General features: G+C 48.0%; 3 protein-coding genes across 5 annotated transcripts; 2 read left to right on the top strand and 1 right to left on the bottom strand.

The window, feature by feature from the left end:
* The first annotated feature begins 774 nt into the window (after positions 1-774).
* On the top strand, positions 775-7086 carry PTPMT1 (protein tyrosine phosphatase mitochondrial 1). Its single transcript, XM_041721698.1, has 4 exons — positions 775-1280; positions 1394-1474; positions 4783-4974; positions 6587-7086. The coding sequence occupies exons 1-4, from the start codon at positions 885-887 to the stop codon at positions 6743-6745; spliced, it is 828 nt and encodes a 275-aa protein (XP_041577632.1). The 5' UTR covers positions 775-884; the 3' UTR covers positions 6746-7086.
* A 118-nt stretch (positions 7087-7204) lies between these two features.
* On the bottom strand, positions 7205-12816 carry KBTBD4 (kelch repeat and BTB domain containing 4). Of its 3 annotated transcripts, none has more exons than XM_041721691.1 (4): positions 12662-12816; positions 11096-11713; positions 9504-9610; positions 7205-9090 (listed from the first exon to the last, which is right to left on the bottom strand). In XM_041721691.1, the coding sequence occupies exons 1-4, from the start codon at positions 12678-12680 to the stop codon at positions 8230-8232; spliced, it is 1605 nt and encodes a 534-aa protein (XP_041577625.1). In that variant the 5' UTR covers positions 12681-12816; the 3' UTR covers positions 7205-8229. The 3 variants fall into 3 exon arrangements, with proteins under 3 accessions (XP_041577625.1, XP_041577626.1, XP_041577627.1); XM_041721692.1 differs by lacking the exon at positions 12662-12816 and adding an exon at positions 12491-12648; XM_041721693.1 differs by lacking the exon at positions 12662-12816 and adding an exon at positions 12210-12419.
* On the top strand, positions 12733-19180 carry NDUFS3 (NADH:ubiquinone oxidoreductase core subunit S3). The gene is made up of 7 exons (XM_041721699.1): positions 12733-12889; positions 13000-13065; positions 14232-14329; positions 14538-14687; positions 17128-17253; positions 17389-17508; positions 18932-19180. The coding sequence occupies exons 1-7, from the start codon at positions 12826-12828 to the stop codon at positions 19097-19099; spliced, it is 792 nt and encodes a 263-aa protein (XP_041577633.1). The 5' UTR covers positions 12733-12825; the 3' UTR covers positions 19100-19180.
* Positions 19181-19302: the final 122 nt, after the last annotated feature.

Here is a 19302-nt window from a genome sequence, read left to right as displayed (position 1 = left end):
TGTGGGGGTGATCCTGGAGTTCCAGGGAGCCTGCAGGGAGCCTGCGTCTCCTCCCTCTAGAGGCCTGTGTCTCTGCCTCTCTCTGTGTCTCTCCAGAATAAATATATAAAATCTTAAAAAAAAAAAAAAGTACCAGACGCAAATAAAGAGCACCAGATGTAGGTTCCACTTAAATGTAAATAAGCAGCATCACAACCATTTCTCTTACCTCTCTGTAGGTTGTGGTTTTTACGTTTAAGCTTATCACAATATTTTCTTAATTTATCTTCATAGTTAGATTTTGTATATATGTTGTTAGAGATTTTATTCATTCATTCATTCATTCATTTATAGATCTTTCATTCATTCATTTACTTATTTATTCATAGATTTCATTTATTTATTCATGAGAGACCCAGAGAGAGAGGCAGAGACACAGGCAGAGGGAGAAGCAGGCCCCTGTGGAGAGCCCGCTGCGGGACTCGATCCCGGGACCCCGGGATCCCGACCTGAGCCAGAGCCACCTAGGCTTCCCTAGGGATTCTATGGATATACTTTTTCTTCATACTCACACACACTGGGGTTCGGGCAGGAGGAGGGCGCAGGGAGTCCAGGCAGATGGGGAGGGCGGGACCCCGTCAGCCCTCTCCGCCAAGGTAGCCCGGCCTAGAAGCTCAGCGCCCCTTCTTCAGCCCTCCCCTCAGGGTCTCTTCCCCGACGGGTCTTCCCTCGCTGGGGTCGCCGCCCCCTCCCTGCGGCGCGGGCCCCCCTCGGGTGGGGGGAGTCCGCCGGCCGCGGGCAGGGGCCCCCGTGTCAGGCCCGGCGGAGCCCCAAGCCTCGGGCCCCGCCGTCCCGCCCGGGACTCCCCGGCCCTCCCCTCGGCCGGCGGCCCCTCCTCCCGGACCATGGAGCCCGGCGCGGGCGCCTCGGGCTGCGCCGCCGAGCGCCGAGAGGCCGGGCCCGAAGCCTCGGCGCCGGAGGGGCCCGCGGCGACCGCGGCGCCTTCGCGGGAGGCGGCGGACGAGTGGCCGCCCTCGTCCCCGTCGCCCTCGGGGCTCCTCTCGCGGCCGCGGCCCGCGAGCCTCGGCGTGGGCGAGGCGCGGCTGCGTGAGGCCGGCGGGGGCAGGATGGCGGCCGGCGGGTTGCTGGAGGCCGGCCTGGCCCGGGTGCTCTTCTACCCGACGCTGCTGTACACCCTGTTCCGCGGGAAGGTGCCGGGCCGGGCGCACCGCGACTGGTACCACCGCATCGACCCCACGGTGCTGCTGGGCGCGCTGCCGCTGCGGAACATGACGCGCCGGGTGAGCGGCGCCGGGGGAGCCGGGCCGGGAGGCCGGGCCGCGGCGGACCGGGAGCCGGCGAGCGCCGCCCGCGCCCCCGCGGCCCTCCCTGAGCCCCGTCTTTGCCTCGGCAGCTGGTTCAGGACGAGAACGTGCGCGGGGTGATCACCATGAACGAGGAATACGAGACGCGGTTCCTGTGTAACTCCTCAAAGGTGAGGGGCCGGGGGCGGCCGGGGGCGGAGGGAGAGGCGGGAGAGGCGTCGCCGAGCACCCGGCCCCTGCGGTCGCGCCCCGGCCGGCTCCTCCGCCTCGGGAGCGGCGTCCGCGCTCCCGGCCTAAATGGCTGCGGCCGGAGGTAGAAACTAATCGTGAAAGAGAAACCCGTGAGAAAGGCGTTTAAAAGTAGAACCAAGTCTGACTACTCCTTTATGCACAAAGGTTTCCTTAATTTCCGGAACTCGAGTCAGTAACCAAATCGGAAGGCCGCTTTCCCAAGGCTTGCTGATTGCATTCATTCAACACTTAGTGAGCGCTGCCGGGCACTTCGTGAGGCACCCAAGACCGAGACCCTATAAACCAAGAACAAAAGCCCCCTCTCGGTCCCCAAGAGTAATTTATCATAAAACAATCCCTTGAAAAATTATACAGGCTTCAATTTTTGGCATCGACTTGAGGGAATTGTTATTCATATGTTAATGATAGAGTGGAAGTATTGTCACAACAGAGTTCAGACCTAAAACAATTTTTTAAAAGATTTTTTAAATTTTTTTACTTACTCATGAGAGACACATTGAGAGAGAGAGAGAGGCAGAGACACAGGCAGAGGGAGAAGCAGGCTCCATGCAGGGAGCCTAACGTGGGACTCGATCCTGGGTCCCCAGGATCAGGCCCTGGGTAGAAGGCGGTGCTAACCCGCTGAGCCACCCGAGTTGCCCCCTAAAACAATTTTCACTAGGTTTCAGTGCTTGTGGAGCTCTCCACAACAGTCATCAGACATGGCCCTATCTTTATATAAAGATGTTGCCCTAAGACGCCTGGGGGCCCAGTCAGTTAAGCTTGGAACTCTTAGTTTTTCCCTCAGGTCATGATCTTAGGGTTCTGAGATCAGCCCTGCCTCTGGCTCCCTTTTGGGTGTGGAGCCCGCTTAAGACCGCCCGCCCCCAAAATAATTAAATAACGATGTTGCCCTGTCTTTATTCCGTTTGACATCTATTAGCACTCACTACATAGTCATCTTTCTTGTTTACTGTGTTGATATAGCCTGTTGAAGATGCTGTTACTTCAACTGATAGTTTTTGTAACCTTAGAAATGGACTCACATTTAAAATATATTCATTAGTGATGACATACATTTCTACGAAATGGATAACAGTTTCTTGGATTTCCCAAAGTACTTTGCTACAAGGTTTCAGGAATTATTAGCCAAAATGTTAAATGTTCCTTAGTGTGGTCAGTCCTGTGGAATAAGAGTCACAAAAAATACTTGGTCTCTGGGTCTGAGGCATTGACACTTGTATGATGCAGCTATAGTACCCAACTAGCCTAGAGAAAAGAAATCTCCAAGGCAGTGCTTCTCACATTTTAATAAACATAAATATTATCTGGCAGTATTGTTCAAATAGCAGATTCCTAAGTACAACCCCCTAGAAATTCTGATTCAGGAACTTTAGGGTGGGGTCCACGAATCTGAATATTTAGCTAACTCCCCAGGTATTTCTGGCATAATGGATACAAAGCCCCATGCTGCAAAATGCTGTTCTTTTGTTAATTTCATGAGCAGTATATGACCTTCCCTCTGTCATAAAGTCTTAAGTCATAAAGTTCAGCCAAACAAATAACCAAAAGAAAATTAAATGGGGCAACTGGGTGGCTCAGGCAGTTAAGCCACTGCCTTAGGCTCAGGTCATGATCTCAGGTCACATGGGGCTGGGATCAAGCCCCATGGTGGGGCTCCCTGCTCAGCAGGAGAGCCTGCTTCTCCTTCTCCCTCTGCCCCTGATGGTGTGCTCTCTCTCTCAAATAAATAAATGTTTTTTAAAAGAAAAAAGAAATAAGCAGATTAATAACCATTAACTGGAGCCTATCTGGAGTCTTTTTTTTTTTTTTTTTTTTTAAGATTTTATTTATTGAGACAGAGGGGCAGAGACATAGGCAGAGGGAGAAACAGGCTCCTCGAGGGCAGCCCAGTGCGGGACTTGATCCTGGGACTCTAGGACCACGCCCTAAGCCAAAGGCAGATGTTCAACCACTGAGCCCCACCCAGGCGTCCTTTTTTTTTTTTTTTTTTAAGATTTTACTTTTTAAGTAATCTATACCCAAGGTGGGACTTGAACTTACAACCAGATCAAAAGTCACATGCTCTACTGACTGAGCCACCCAGGCATCACCTTATCTGGAGTTGTAAGGCAAAAAATTAAAAAAATAAAAATAAATTTTATTGATATGCCAGAGGCCTTATTTCTCCTATTGCTTATTCTTTTCTTCTGAAGTGATAATGTACTAACAAAGGTAGGTGTGTTGTTTTATTTTTATTATTACTATTTTTTTTAAGATTTTATTTATCTGAGAGAGTATGTGTTCACAGGAGAGCACAAGTGGTGGAGAGGGAGAAGGAGGCTGCCCGTTGAACAGGGAGCCTGATGTGAGGCTCAATGTGGGGCTCAATCCGAGGACCCTGGGAGCACAACCTGAGCTGAAGGCAGATGCTTGCTTAACTAACTGAGCCACCCAGGCACCCCAGGTGTGTTAATTTTGAAATGGTAACGTTATTTTCTACCATGTACTCTCTCCAAAAAAAAGTGGTAAAGAAGAGACTTATAGACAGAAAAATAGAAAGCTCTTGCAAAATTCAGTAGCCCAACCCTGCAGCTGGGTCACTGCACAGGTGCCAAGATTATGCAAAAACAGTTACACAACTTTTGTAGATGAATTTTATACAGCTAATATTTTGTAGCTAAAGATTCAAATACGGGTGTCTGGGTGGCTCAGTTAGTTAAGCATTTGTTTTCTGTGCAGGTCAAGATCTCAGGGTATTAGGATCGAGCCCCCACATCTCCCTGCTGGGTGGGGAGCCTGCTTCTCCCACTACCTCTGCCTGCAGCTCCCCTTGCTTGTGCTCTCCATGCATGTGCTCTTTCTCAAATAAATAAAATAAAAAGATTCAAATACCCAAAGGGCACTTTTTTTTTTTTTAATTATTATTCATGGGAGACACAGAGAGAGAGGCAGGCTCCATGCAGGGAGCCTGATGTGGGACTCAGTCCCGGGACCGAGGGATCATACGCTAAGCTGAAGACATGCTCAACTGCTGATTTACCCAGGCATCCCCCAAACGGTACTTTGGGAACATTTAAAATCTTGAACATAATTCTAACTCAGTAGCACAGCTGTTGTTTGATAAAAGACCAGCAATGCGGGTTATCCATTTTATAGACAACTCTGTAAGAAGTTTCTTGTTTAGAAAATAGTAAACATCAGGCTTTTTTCATTCTCTTTTTTATGCTGGTGGACCTGGTTCCAGGAATGGAAGAAAGTAGGAGTCGAACAGCTGCGGCTCAGCACAGTAGACATGACTGGAGTCCCAACCTTGGCTAACCTCCAGAAAGGAGTCCAGTTTGCTCTCAAGTACCAGTCGCTGGGCCAGTCTGTCTACGTGCATTGTAAGGCTGGGCGCTCCAGAAGTGCCACTATGGTGGCAGCGTATCTGATTCAGGTAGGAAAGGTCTTTCTGGACTGGTTTATTTACAGCATATTTCTAGAACTTCAGTAACATGGTCTACTGAAGGCCTTGTTAGAAGGAGCCATTTCAGGCAGTCCCCAATATCAGGCTGTTGGGAGGTGGAAAGCACCTGAAGTTTGTAGATAGGCTGACCTCTGGCTTTGCCACCTGCCAGCTGTGTGACGTTAGGCAAAAGTGGCGTCCCCTCCCTGATCCTCAAACTAAATATGTCTTGAAGGTTGAATGAGAAAGAATGTCAAGCACTGACCTATGGCAGGCACTCAAAAAATGAAGTTGCAAAAGATGTTAACACTAGTAAAAGGCTAAAATAAAAACACTTCTTATAAATAGCATGCCAGGAAATCTAGTATTGTAGATAATAGTGCTGGTCACTTACAGCTTTGTAGGACTCAAGATTTCTTTTTTCCTTTTTTTTTTTTTTTAAGATTTATTTATTTATTTATGATAGACAGAGAGAGAGAGAGAGAGAGAGAGAGAGAGGCAGAGACACAGGCAGAGGGAGAAGCAGACTCCATGCCTGGAGCCGGATGTGGGACTCAATCCCAGGACTCCAGGATCACGCCCTGGGCCAAAGGAAGGCGCCAAACCGTTGAGCCATCCAGGGATCCCCCAGACTCAAGATTTCTTAAAGTAAAAAAAAAAAAGTAAAAAAAAAAAAAAAGATTTCTTAAAGTATTTCAGGATAAAGTTCCGGACATCAGTTTTTAGAAACAGGATCTAACCGAATTTTGTCTATCACTTTATGATTGGCAAGTGTGAGGCTTTTAAAACTATTTATAAGCAAATATTCTCTAGTCATTACTCCTTGTTACACAACCCCCAACATGACTTATTCTTATTACTGTCTGGCTCCTGTAGAGCATTTACTAAGTTATGTGGATAGTTTAAGGAAAAAGGAAATGTTGAGGTAACAGGCCTGGCTTTGAATTGCTGTGGACTGGTAAGTATGTGATTTAACAATATTAAAGCTTTGATCATTAGGACTCCATTTACTGGAAATGGGTTCTCAGGAGGATATTTTGGACTTAGGGAGAATTGACACAGCTAGGGCTGAAATCTGTAGTTTCTTGCTTTTGTTGAGATCTAAACCAAGAGGTATCATTAGGGATACAAAGATAACCCTCCTACTTAAATCTGAAAGTGCTGTTTTCTTAGCCATGGGGCCAAGTTGAATAAAAACATCTACCATATACTCTCCCCAGGAAACTTATAACCAACAGCCCAGCTCCCAGAGGACATCTAATAGACCTATGCAGGCTTGAATTTAGATCTCAGCTTTGCATGTTAAACCTTCTTTTTCCAGGGTTGGAAAGAAAGACTGACTTTTTCCAGGTTTGGCAGAAAGACTGACTTGCCCCTCCCCCCCAGCCTACTGCAAAGTATTGTGGAACTGGTTGACTGAGGGAGTTACAGTGCCCCCTCCCCTCTGTTTATGATATATGGGCATGTTTTTGAACTACCGCCCTCCCCAAATGAAGTTTTTAAAATAATGAAATTCTGAGAGTCTGTTAGCACCTGTTATTAGGTCAAGGACACCTTAACACCTGCTCCTTTCTTTCTCTGATTTCCCAATCCTGTACTTCAGGTGTACAACTGGAGTCCAGAGGAGGCTGTAAGAGCCATCACCAAGATCCGGTCACACATCCACATCAGATCTGGCCAGTTGGAAGTTCTCAAAGAGTTCCACAAGGAGATTACTGCAGGGGCAGCAAAGGATAAGACTTGTCACACATCACAGACGTGAAATACACAGATTAGAAAGAACTCAAGACAACGCTGCTTGCTACAGAATCAAATAGTTTTAACAGGACCAAGGGGGCCTAAGCCCAGACTTGACATAGCAGAAATGTGCTAAGTAATGGATAATTTTGCTCCCTTTGTCTTGTTTCACTTTTCTGAAGTAACACTGTTGTATGTCTAGAGAGATTTAGTGTGGCTTCAATTCACTGGCTATGGGGATATGGGATGAGGGTCTTTGTTTTCTCAAGTAGAGTCAAAGAAATCTATTGTGTATGCAGTGCTGTGCTTAATAATATTTAGCATGACTCAGAAACATTTAACATGGGAAAAGAGAGGAGAAATACTCAGCTCAGTCTCTTTGCCACTTTGTTTTTTTTTTTTTTTTTTTAAACATTTAATTTTTTTTTTTTTTTTAATTTTATTTATGATAGTCACAGAGAGAGAGAGAGAGGCAGAGACATAGGCAGAGGGAGAAGCAGGCTCCATGCACCGGGAGCCCGACGTGGGATTCGATCCCGGGTCTCCAGGATCGCGCCCTGGGCCAAAGGCAGGCGCTAAACCACTGCGCCACCCAGGGATCCCTCTTTGCCACTTTGTTAGATCCCAATTCACTGGCCCCATGGGGCTCTCCTCCCCTTTTGGAACAATGATCCTGTGTGTAGAAAAGGATCCAATCAGTATTGTGGCAGGTATGTAATCCATTTACCTTAGGAAGTCACCCCTTCAGAATTCAAAACAGACACACATATCCCTTCAAAAACTTTTATTTGTATGAACAGCTCCTAGCTCTTGGCTTACCTTAGAGCTTTTAAAAGAGTAGAGACCTTATATATTTAAGTTTGAAAAAAGTTTCTGCTATTAATCAGAAATAATCCTTCCTACTTCTTTCTGGCTTACTCCTTGGAGTAAGCCAAAAATAAAACCAAAGTGTACGTTTCCTGACAGGTGAGAAAACACAAGACGCAACATCCTGAATTCTAGAGTTGGCGCTTGCTGGTGAAGGACACCTTCAGCTTAGACCATTCTCCCAACCAAAGCCCAAATGAAAACTCTAACACCTAATTCTTTGTGGGAAAATTACCAACTAGCCACTTTGCAGGTTATAGAAAAAAAGGAAGATGGGGCATCTTTCCTTCTGTCCTGGGATCAGAGGTGCTTCTACTTAACACTGATCAGGGAATGAGGGGAGGCTGTGCCTACTGTCTGAGAAATGGCTTGCTCGAGCCATCTGCAGTGAGGCACAAGATACCAGGGAACAGCAGAGGATAGGCTGGCCCTACTCTGAGCAGCCAGCTGAACAGTAGCAGTCTAAAAAGCCCCAAATGGAGCACCCCGATGGGTTCGGCAAGGACTGAGGTGCTGCCCTTTATAACATGTGCCAAAAAAATAACGTAGCACTCTGATTGGGGCCCCAGGGACTTCAAATTTGGATGGATAGGTGCTGGAAAAGGGGAGGGCAGAAGTCAGCTGCTCTTCCCCCCCACAGCCTTAGGCCAACACAAACTGCAAATTAGTAAGTAGCACCTTAATGCCTCTGGTAACAGTTACAGCTGAAGTGGCAGGGTCAAGCTTGTAGGTGTTGGCATCCCCCTTTTTATATCGGTCCCGAAAAACATAGATGCTCCCGTTACAGCTGGCGATCTTCCAGAGGGATGGGGCAGAGCTCCACGCCTCAGGAAGGCAAAGCCGGGTAAAGCTGTCTAGCAGGGGATTGTAGCACACCAGGGAGTCCCCTTCTGCCACGATGAACACCAGATCCTTATGCACAGCTGCGTGCATGCGACCTGCGAAGGGCAGAACATAGGGCTTCACGTGGCATTTGTCTGTCTCTGTGTCAAAGCACTGGATGAGTCGGGATGGTTTGGTAAAGAAGTCCAGGTCATTCTCCTCCCCCCCCAGTAAGTAGATGATCCCGTTAAGGTTGGCACCAGCGGCCCCTGACACAGCCACCTCTAGCTGAGTTGTCTCTGTCCAGACGTTATCACCTACCCGGTAATAGATAACTGCATTTGAGAGCGTGTCCTGCAGTGTCTTGCCACCCAGTGAATATATAGCATCTTTCCCAGGCACAGACACCAGGGTGTGCTGGAGCCGGTCTCGGGGCAAAGGCGCACACCATTCCCAGTCCACGGTGGCATTGTTGCACTTCCACATGCGCCGTGGGATGGACCCTCCCACCACATACAAGTCTCCGCCATGCTTACAGGCTGCAGTGATCTGGTGGCACAAGCTGTTTTGGCCACTTACACTGATGGAATCATCTTCTGCACAGTGTAAGGACACAGCCAACGAGTGGGTACGAGATGATTCTTTCCCGATCAGGTAAATGTGCACATTCTCCCCGATCTCCTATTGGCAAAATTAAAATCACAGACGACATCTATCAGTTCTAGGCTAAGGCCCAGCTGAGACACCAATCCTTAAGGCTGCAGACCACACACTCGAATCCTATGCTAACCTACTTCCCTGTAGTTACTGTGTGCCATCCTGACCGTCCTCCAATCACTTTCTTTCAGATATTTTATGCTGAGGCAGCTGGTGCTTTAGAAAAAAGGTGCTTAGGATTAATGCAGTTCTCTCAAGGAACTTTGGGGAGCTCAGAGGCTGGTGGTTTCTGGGCTCATGCACACATCCTCCTCCCCAGTTCTTAACTTCGAGCCAGAGATGACTTACTCACCAGCTACAAAAGAGGCCACATCAGTAGCTGGAATGAATAGTGTGCATATTATGGTGTCCCAACTCAAAAGAGAAATACTCCTTACCTTCAAGCTCGTTCTGAGTGACTCTGCAAAAGCCTCTCTTTCTTCTTTATTGAAATTGATCCAGGCTTCTATTGCCTCTGTTGGGTTCTGGGAACATGGAACTCCATCTGTGAGAGCCAGAGGAAAGACCTGGTCAATGGCAATCTAACAATACAAAAGGGAAATTTAGAGCCAGTGGCTTTAAAGATATGAATCACACTGTTAGACTACCACATCTGTGTGTGTGTGTGTGTGTTTGTGTGTGCGAAATTAACCTAATTGTATTATTTCTTTTAACCAAAATGGATAGCTTGCTAGGTCCCCATTTGTCATAGAAGCAATCTACAGGCTGCAGAGCTCACACCTAAAGTATGGCCATACCTCACTTGCAGGGTCAGGATCATTTTTTTGTTTGCTTGCCTGTTTTTTTAAAGATTTATTTATTGGGTACCCGGGTGGCTCAGTCAGTTGAGCATCTGACTGTTGGTTTTGGCTCAGGGCAGGATCTCACAGTTGTGAAATCAAGCCCCACATGGGGCTCTCTGCTCAGTGAAGAGTCTGCTTGAGATTCTGTCTCCCTCTCCCTCCCCCCTCTGCTCCTTCCCTGCTTGCACCCTCGAGAGTGTGCACTCTCTCTCAAATAAATGAAATATATTTTTAAAAATTTATTTGAGAGAGAGAAAGCACAAGCAGGAGTGTGGGGCGGTAGTGGGGAGGCAGAGGTAGACGGAATCTCAAGCAGACTCTTCGCTGAATGTGGAGCTCCCCATGGGGCTTGATCCCACAATACCCAGACCAGGGCCTCAGCTGAATCCAAGAGTCAGAGATTCAGCCAACTGAGCCACCCAGGCACCCCAGGATCAGGATTATTACCAAAGTTGGCCCACCACTTAAGTTTATGTAATATCTTGACTTATTATCAGCTTACTCAGGTAACCTGTCCCACAGGTACATGCAAAATGCAGGACTGATGAGAACATTTATACACAAAAGAGACCAGAGTATAAATACAAACAACTCCTCACTACCTTTTAGGGGTGAGCACTGCTTTTTTTTTTTTTTTTTAATTCAATACTTGTATATATAGTTGACCCTTGAAAAACATAGGTTTGAAATGTGTGGGTGCACTTATGTGGATTTTTTTCAATAAATATAGTACAGTATTGTAAGTGTACTTTCTTTTATGATTTTCCTAATAACATTTTCTCTTCTCTAGTTTTAAAAACAGCACATAATACAATATGCAGGATGTATGTTAATTGACTGCTTATGTTATTGATAATGCTTCCGGTCAACAACAGGGTATTTGTGAAGTTTTGGGGGAGTCAAAAGTTATACATGGATTTTAATGGCGGAGGTTCCAATCCTAATCCCCACAGTTTATATACAGTTTAAGGGTTAACTGTATATATGGCAAAGTACCACTTTCATTTTCTAGGGTTCTTTCTCTGGAAGGGACTGCCTGTGACAGCAGCTAAATCTCACCTCAGTCTCTCAGAAAGTATCTAACTCCCTATCAGAAAACCTGAAAATTCCTTTCTCCTAAACTAGAACATCTACTAAACATCAAACCCAGGTAGTTGAGTATGATGGGCCCCACTCCCTCAACTTACCCGAGATGATATCAGTGAGTAGATGGTGGGGCAGGTGGAGAAACTCCTCTGTGCTCTGCAGCTGGGCCAGGTGGGCCTTGGCACAGTGTTTGGCAGCAGTGTAGAGCTCAGGATCACTGTGCCTATCTGCCAGCCACATCACCTGAAGGCAGTTCCCCACCTGCACTGTGCGGGCCAAAAACCGAGAACATTCCTCAAAGAGAGATGTCAGCTGATACATGTCTGACACCTCATAAATTTCCTGCAGCTCTTCAGCTCGAAGTTTCACAGTCCCATGGTAGATATAATCAACCAGGAGCTGGAAAACAGACTCGCTGACATCCTGCAGTACAATTACTCGGTTGTGAGCCTCCTTCAGGTTGGAAGTGAACATGGACCGGAAAAAGCAGCTCTGAGCTGAGAGGACCAGCCGGTGGAGCTGAAACTCCCGGCCTTCCACTGAAATGGTGACATCAGCAAAGAGCTCTTCCTCCAGACACAGTTTCATGATGCCCTGAGCCACGCGGCCCGAGTGTGACCTGTCTTTGAAAGTGTAGTTCACAAAGTAGTTCTCATCCATGGATGCTCCAGGTTCTTCTGGTGATTCCATGGTAGCCAACCTCTCTCTCTGCCAGCTGTCTGCAAAGCAACACCACCTGAGTAATGGGGAATCCACAATCTACGAATCCAACTGTTCAATTCAGGGAGGGAGAAGGTAAAGATGACAGTAAAGTGGGCTGAGACTGGCCTCAGTCCTAAGGACATCTTGGAAGCTCTCCTTCAACCAAAGCTGAGTTCATTCCCCTGCGGTGGCACTCCATCCCTAATGAAATTAGTAACATTTCCTACTCTGGGTGTTTCCCTAAGAAAACAGAATATTCCTTTCCAAGATCTAACAAAAGACTTGGTATTTAGGTCAACACGTGAAAGCAAGGCGCTGGAGGAAGCCTATTATCTTAAGCCTGGCAAAACCCCTTACTAACCACATGACTATTGGGCATGAAACTAGCGAGGCTCTGGGCAGCAGAACCCAACAAGATCGATCCCCCGCGTTCTGGGCCAAAGCCCGTTTCCCCGGGCATGGAGTTTAGACCTTCTAATATGAGGCCTGGCCTGGAACATCTGTTAGCCCCACATTTTCTCTTTTCTGCTTCTCCCCTGCACTTGCCTGCTCGCACTAATGATTCCCCAAGACTCCGTCCCAGAACTCGAGAGGAAGCCCAGCCGTCCCCAGCACGGGGCTCTGATAGGCCCATCGCCGCGAGGGGCGTCCCGACTCCACCTAGAGTCGCCTAGGAGACGGTCGCTAGGGAAACCGTTCTTCTCTCCCCCTTCCACCCCCCCCCCATTCCCCCGCCCCGGCTCCTCTCCACGCCCCCTCCCGGCCATGCCCGCCGGCCGTCGTCAAAAGCTTACCTCAGGGAGCGGGGGAGGGGAGTGGAATGTAGAACCCAGAACCTCTACCCCTTGCCCTCCTCTCACCCGTCCGGTTCTTTAGAATCCTCGCCTTCTCTCCAGCCTCTGCTACACCAAACTAGGACCACGTCCACCTCACGATTTCCCCACCTGCCTGCCTCGGTTTCTCACCTGCCTTCCCTCCTTTCATTCCGAAGCCCGGAATCCGGAACCTCTGCTTCCGGCCCCGCGTCCGCCCGGAAGAAAATCAGACGCACACTTCCGCTTCCGGTCCGTGCCCTTGGGGCTCCGTGTCCTGTGGGTCTCGCCTTGGCTGTCTGGTTGCATCCTGAAGCATGGCGGCGGCGGCGGCCAGGGGCTGGTGGCAGGGGATCAAGGGGTCCGTGGCGCTGGCCAGGGGTAAGCAGGGGGCAGCTGGCTGAGGCCTGGGGCGGGAGCGGAGGCGCGCTTAGCGCAGGAAGCCCATCCAGCCTCACCTTGCGCTTGTGTCTTTTTATCTTCCGGTGCAGTGGCCGGGCGACCCTCGGTGCTGCTGCTGCCGGCGAGGAGGGAAAGCGCCGCGGCCGACACGCGCCGTGAGTATGTGCGGGCCGGGCCCTTCTCGGGACTGCAGGCGGGGCCCCTTCGTTCTTTCCGTCAGGTGTTTGCCCTTGCCCTGGGATACCCTTCCCTGCGTCCTCTGGCAAGTCTCTGCGCGTGGAGACCTGACTGCTGTGGGCCTCTCCCTCTGCCCTCGTGTCTCCCTGTTACGACCCTGATTACCCCTTGTCCATTTCCACGATTCCTTTTCTCTCTGATTAAGCTGTCAGCTCTTTGAGACCAGGAAACGTTTGGGTCTTAGAGCCCTGTTATGATAGTAGCTCGCATTGAGGGCTTGGTGTGTGCTAGGCAGCTTGCAAAGCGATTTAGCGAGTGATTTATTTAGTCCTCTGGACAATCTTATGAGGTAGGTAGCATTGTGATCTCATACTGTAGATTAGGAAACAATCCAGAGGAATAACTTGCCCAGGGACACAGAACTAGTGAGTGACAGAGCAGGCCTCCCTGCTGTCAAAGGCGGAGAACACTTAAACCATGGTGTGTGCAGCCTGTGATGTGTGGGTTTTCAGTGATTGAGGGATGCATGAGTTAGTGTGCGGAGATACATTACAGTCAACATAAACAGATTGAGAGTTAGGAGACCTGCCATTTCTTCCTTTCTCGCCTTCCGTTTCCTCATCAATGGGGAGGAAAAAAAAGTTTTCTTTTTTTTAAGATTTTATTTATTTGAGAAAGAGAGGTAGTGACAGAGAACAGGAGTGGGGAGGAGAGGGAGGAGTAGGCTCCCTGCTGAGCAGACTCAACCCTGTAATCTGTGAGGGCTCTTCAGTCCTGAAGTTCTTAGCTTGAAAACCTCCTGTGAGCCAGGTGCTAAGCAGATACAGAGAAACAAAAGTTCTGGTTCCAACTCTTTAAGTTCCTGGTCTGGTAGGAGAGTTGAGATATGCTGCTTTAGCAGAAGTGCAGGTGTTGTGAAGGGAGAACCAGAGAGCAGCTTTGAGAAGAGGCAAACTTCCCAACTGCAGTAATGAGAGTCTTTGTGGTCTCTGTAAGTGACATTTTCCCTAAGTTTTCCCTGGAAGAGGAACCCTCCACCCTTACCTTCCTCAAGGTTCTGCTGGGAGACAACACCCCTTACAACCCAAGAGACTGAATGCAGGTTTGGCTGCTGCCATTTGTTAAATATGCCTTCTCCTTCCAGCCACTGTCAGACCACGGAATGATGTGGCCCACAAGCAGCTTTCAGCTTTTGGAGAGTATGTGGCTGAAATCCTGCCCAAGTATGTCCAACAAGTTCAGGTAATATTCACAACTGTTGTTTGGTTGTGGGTCAAGAAAGAACCGTGTTCTCAGAGCATGTAGGAGTAGGCAGCAATTTGTTGTATCAAAGAAACCAGTCTCTTCTATCCCACTTGGACTTCTTTCTTAAACCAGAAGACTCCAGCTGAAGTTAGCTGCTCTCTCAGTAGATCTTTGTTTTTTCTCTTCTCCCTGTCCATATCTGCAGGTGTCTTGCTTCAATGAGTTAGAGATCTGTATCCATCCTGATGGGGTCATCCCAGTGCTGACTTTCCTCAGGGATCACACCAATGCACAATTCAAATCCTTGGCTGACTTGACAGCAGTGGACATCCCCACCCGGCAGAACCGTTTTGAGGTAAATCAGGAGATTTGAGAAGATTTGATGGGTAAAAAAAAGGGACAGATGAAGTTTTAGGGTGACAGCTACCAGTGGGAACCATAGGTCTCCTTAGTTTCAGTTCGGGTCATACAATACAACAGCAGTTAAACTAGGGCCTTAAGGGCACGTGGGTGGCTCAGTTGGTTAAGCATCTATCTTCTGCTTAGGTCATGATCCCAGGCTCCCGGGATTGAGCCCCACATCGGGCTTCTTGCTCAGTGGGAGCCTGCTTCTCCCTCTCCCTCTGCCTGCCCCTCCCCCTGCTAGTACACACTCTGTCAAAGAAATAAAATCTTAGGGCAGCCCCGGTGGCGCAGCGGTTTAGCGCCGTGTGCAGCCCAGGGCATGATTCTGGAGACCCTGGATCGAGTCCCATGTCAGGCTCCCTGCATGGGGCCTGCTTCTCCCTCTGCCTGTGTCTCTGTCTCCCTCTCTCTCTCTCTGTGTCTCTATGAATAAATAAATATTTAAAAAAATAAAAGAAGGAAAGAAAATCTTAAAATATATAAATAAATAAATAGGGATGCCTGGGTGGCTCAGTGGTTGAGCATTGCCTTTGGTTCAGGGCACAATCCCAGTCCAGGGATCGATTCCCACATCAGGCTCCCTGTATGGAGCCTGCTTCTGTCTCTGCCTCTCTCTCATGAATAAATAAAATCTTAAAAAATAAAATAAACAACAAACTAGGGCCTCAGATCAAGCAAACTTCAAGTTTGAATCCTAGCTCTGCCACTAATAGTCTTTGTGACTCTAAACAGTTTACTTAACCTTTCTAAGCTTAAGAGGACTTTCTTTTCTTTTGAGATTATTTATTTGGGTGCCTGGGTGGCTAAGTTGGTTAAACAGCTGCCTTTGGCTCAGGTCATGATCCCAGGTGCCTGGGATTGAGTCCCATGTTGGGCTCAGTGGGGAGTCTGCTTCTCTGACTCTCTGTCCCTCACCCCTGCTCATGCTTTCTCAAATTAATAAACATATTTTTTTTCTTAAGATTTTATTTATTTATTCATGAGAGAGAGAGAGAGAGAGAGAGAGAGAGAGAGAGGATCCATGCAGGAGCCCAATGTGGGACTCGATCCTGGGTCTCCAGGATCAGGCCCTGGGCTGAAGGCGGCGCTAAACCGCTGAGCCACCTGGGCTGCCCAAATTAATAAAAATATTGTTAAAAAAATTTTTTTAAAGATTATTTGAGGGACGCCTAGGTGGCTCAGTGATTGAGCATCTGCCTTTGGCTCAGGGCAGGATCCCAGGGTCCAGAATTGAGTTCCATATCGGGCTCCTTGCAGGAGCCTGCTTCTCCATCTGCCTATATCTCTGCCTCTCTCTCTCTGTGTGTCTTTCATGAATAAATAAAATTAAAAAAAAATAAAAAAGATTATTTGAGAGAGAGAGAACACACTCACATGCACGAGGGGAGGAGCACAGGAAGAGGGAGAAGCACACATCCCACTGAGCAGGGAGTGCAACCCCAGGACCTTGATATCATGACCTGAGCCAAAGTCAGGTGCTTAACTGACTGAGTCCTTGACATGCCCCTAGCTTTAGATTTCTTATGTGCAAAATAAGCATAAAATTGTCCCTACCTCATAGAATGCTTGTGAGGATGAAATGAGATAGTATGGGTAGATTGCCAGCACACAGTAAGTTCTCAATACATTTAGCTATTGATACTTTACTGATCATCTGGGCAGCCCCGGTGGCGTAGCGGTTTAGCGCCGCCTGCAGCCCGGTGTGTGATCCTGGAAACCCGAGATCGAGTCCCACATCGGGCTTCCTGCATGGAGCCTGCTTCTCCTTCTGCCCGTGTCTCTGCCTCTCTCTCGCTCTCTCTGAATGAATAAATAAATACATCTTTAAAATTTTTTTTTTTTTTTTTTTTTTTTTTTACTGATCATCTGCTATTTGTCAGATCTTGGAACAAGGGAGAAGTAACATGCAATACCTACTTTCAAGGAGTCCCCCAACTCTAGTGAGGGAGAAGGATACATAAAAAGCTGACTGTTGTAACATATAACACATGGGACGTTAGATGTTATGAGAATGCAGGAGGGGCACTTAGCTCTATCTGGGAGGCCTTGAATGGAGAATGTTTGTGCTGAATCTTTGTGAATGACCAAGAGACCAGAATTACCCCAGTAAGGATTGGGGCTGGGAGAGGGGGGTCCAGAGTCATCCCAGAGAGGGAATAGCATTTGCAAAGACAAGCATGCTGACTCACTAAGCTATAGCATGGCTTAGGCCTTTGGAAGTAGTTGTAAATGTAGGAGGATCTTGAAATTTTTGAGCTTCAGGACAGAAGACACGTTCACAAGTAGAGAACCCTAACCCACCTTGTGTCCTCCTCATTGTTCTCACTCAGGGACTCCCATCTCAGACCCTGTGGCCATCTTGGTCCTCCAGCTCCTTCTCTTCTCCCTAGATTGTTTACAACCTGCTTTCTCTGCGTTTCAACTCTCGGATCCGTGTGAAGACTTACACAGATGAGCTGACACCCATTGAGTCCACTGTTTCTGTGTATAAGGCAGCTAATTGGTATGAGAGAGAGGTAAGTTACTGGACATGGTGGATCCTGTGTCTAGGCCAGATTTGCAGAATTGGTTGAAACTATTGCATGCAGCACGTCCTCACCTCTGTGTTGGCCTTAATGGACTAGTTACCTGAGAGCCTCTTTTTTTTCTAGATCTGGGACATGTTTGGAGTCTTCTTTGCTAACCACCCTGACCTAAGAAGGATCCTGACAGACTATGGCTTTGAAGGACATCCTTTCCGGAAAGACTTTCCACTGTCTGGCTACGTTGAGGTAGAAGGAACCTTGGAACTGGGGCAGCAGCCTCAGGGAAGGACTGGCAGGGAACCGGGGGTGTCCTGGGCATGGCAGGAAACCTGGTCTGTGGATTGTGGTGGTTTAAGAGCATAGGCTCTGGATTCAAATCCCAGCATCACTTATGTAATCTAGGGCCTGTTACTGAAATTCTCTATGACAGTTTTCTCAGCTGTAAAATGGGAACAGTAGTACTTAACAAGATTTATCATGAGCTGAATGATGGATGCTTAAAGCCTGGTGTACTGTAGACACTCAGTTGGCATTAGCCATTATCATAATGATCATTTTAATGACCAAAGCAACCCTGAGGACACAGTCTGTCCGCAAGATCTGAAAGTGAAGGACCATTTTACCCTGCTCTGGATCTCTGAGAAGGAAGCTGATAGGGAAGACACTAAATGGAGAATGGTCAGAGGCAGGACCAGTAACATGTGACTACAGGGGCCTTATGAAGAATTTTGGTGCTTTGCTTTACCACCTTTGTGCTACAGGTTGTTTATGAGCAGGAAGATGAGTCTACTGCATACATACACACGTGATTTTGCAGCAAAGTACCTTTTTAAAAATGTTGAGATAGTGACAATCCAGCCCTCTCTTCCACAGCAGGCTGAATATGCCTGCTTTCTCGATGTTTTTCAGTCTCATTTGCTTCTCCAGCTACTTCTGGTCAGGACTCCTTCCCTCTCCTTGTTTTCACAGTCTCCCTTATCTGATTTGCCTCTTCACCCAGCACCTGTTCGTCTTTACCTTACCTAACTGAATCTCCCACCGAAAAAAGCAATGCCGAATTTACTGCGTTGCATCTTGACAGTGATAATGCCAAAGCCATATGGTCTGAACATGAGTGCTTGCCAGTTCAGGTTGACTTTTTTCATCCACTGGCTTGCTTCCTAGTCCTTCACCAGTGCTTACCATATCCCTGTAAAGAGTGGATGGGTGGGGATCCCTGGGTGGCGCAGCGGTTCGGCGCCTGCCTTTGGCCCAGGGCGCGATCCTGGAGACCCGGGATCGAATCCCACATCGGGCTCCCGGTGCATGGAGCCTGCTTCTCCCTCTGCCTGTGTCTCTGCCTCTCTCTCTCTCTCTGTGACTATCATAAATAAATAATAAAAAAAAAAAAAAAAAAAAAGAGTGGATGGGTGAGCAGAGTCAGCTGTGCTGGAAACGGAGATCAGAGTTTGTGATGGGATGGTGAGCAGGGGAGCCTGGCTGGGTGATGGCAGGCCTTTTTGGATTAAGGGTGGGATGTGACTGGATTGGTAATACAGGTGTGCGTGGAGACTTGCTGAGAGAGAAGTAATGGGATTGGTGAAGTCACCCATGGCTTGGGGAAAGTAGGTTCCTTAAGCAGCTTAGTGGCTCTGAACAAGGTCTTCCTCCTTGTCTTTCTCTTCTGCAGTTACGGTATGATGACGAAGTGAAGCGGGTGGTGGCCGAGCCGGTCGAGTTGGCCCAGGAGTTCCGCAAGTTCGACCTGAACAGTCCGTGGGAGGCCTTCCCTGCCTATCGACAGCCCCCTGAGAGTCTCAAGCTTGAAGCCGGAGACAAGAAACCTGAAACCAAGTAGCTTCAGGGAAGGCATATGGATACTAGAAAGTGTTTAACCTCTAACTGAGCATCCCTGTAAATAAAATCTGTAGACCAACCACTTCTTGTGTGCTTAGGGTAGAGGTGAAGCTTGACTTGGGAGGGGAGATTTAGCAGGGGTTTTCCCCCTTTCCCTTAAAGAGACTACCAACCCAGGCATCTCTCTTATTGGGACTAAATAGT

The sequence above is a fragment of the Vulpes lagopus genome, chromosome 11, assembly GCF_018345385.1.
Source record: "Vulpes lagopus strain Blue_001 chromosome 11, ASM1834538v1, whole genome shotgun sequence".
Lineage (NCBI taxonomy): Eukaryota > Metazoa > Chordata > Mammalia > Carnivora > Canidae > Vulpes > Vulpes lagopus.
Note: the sequence above shows the minus strand (reverse complement) of the source record. Positions and strands in the feature narration are given on the sequence as shown.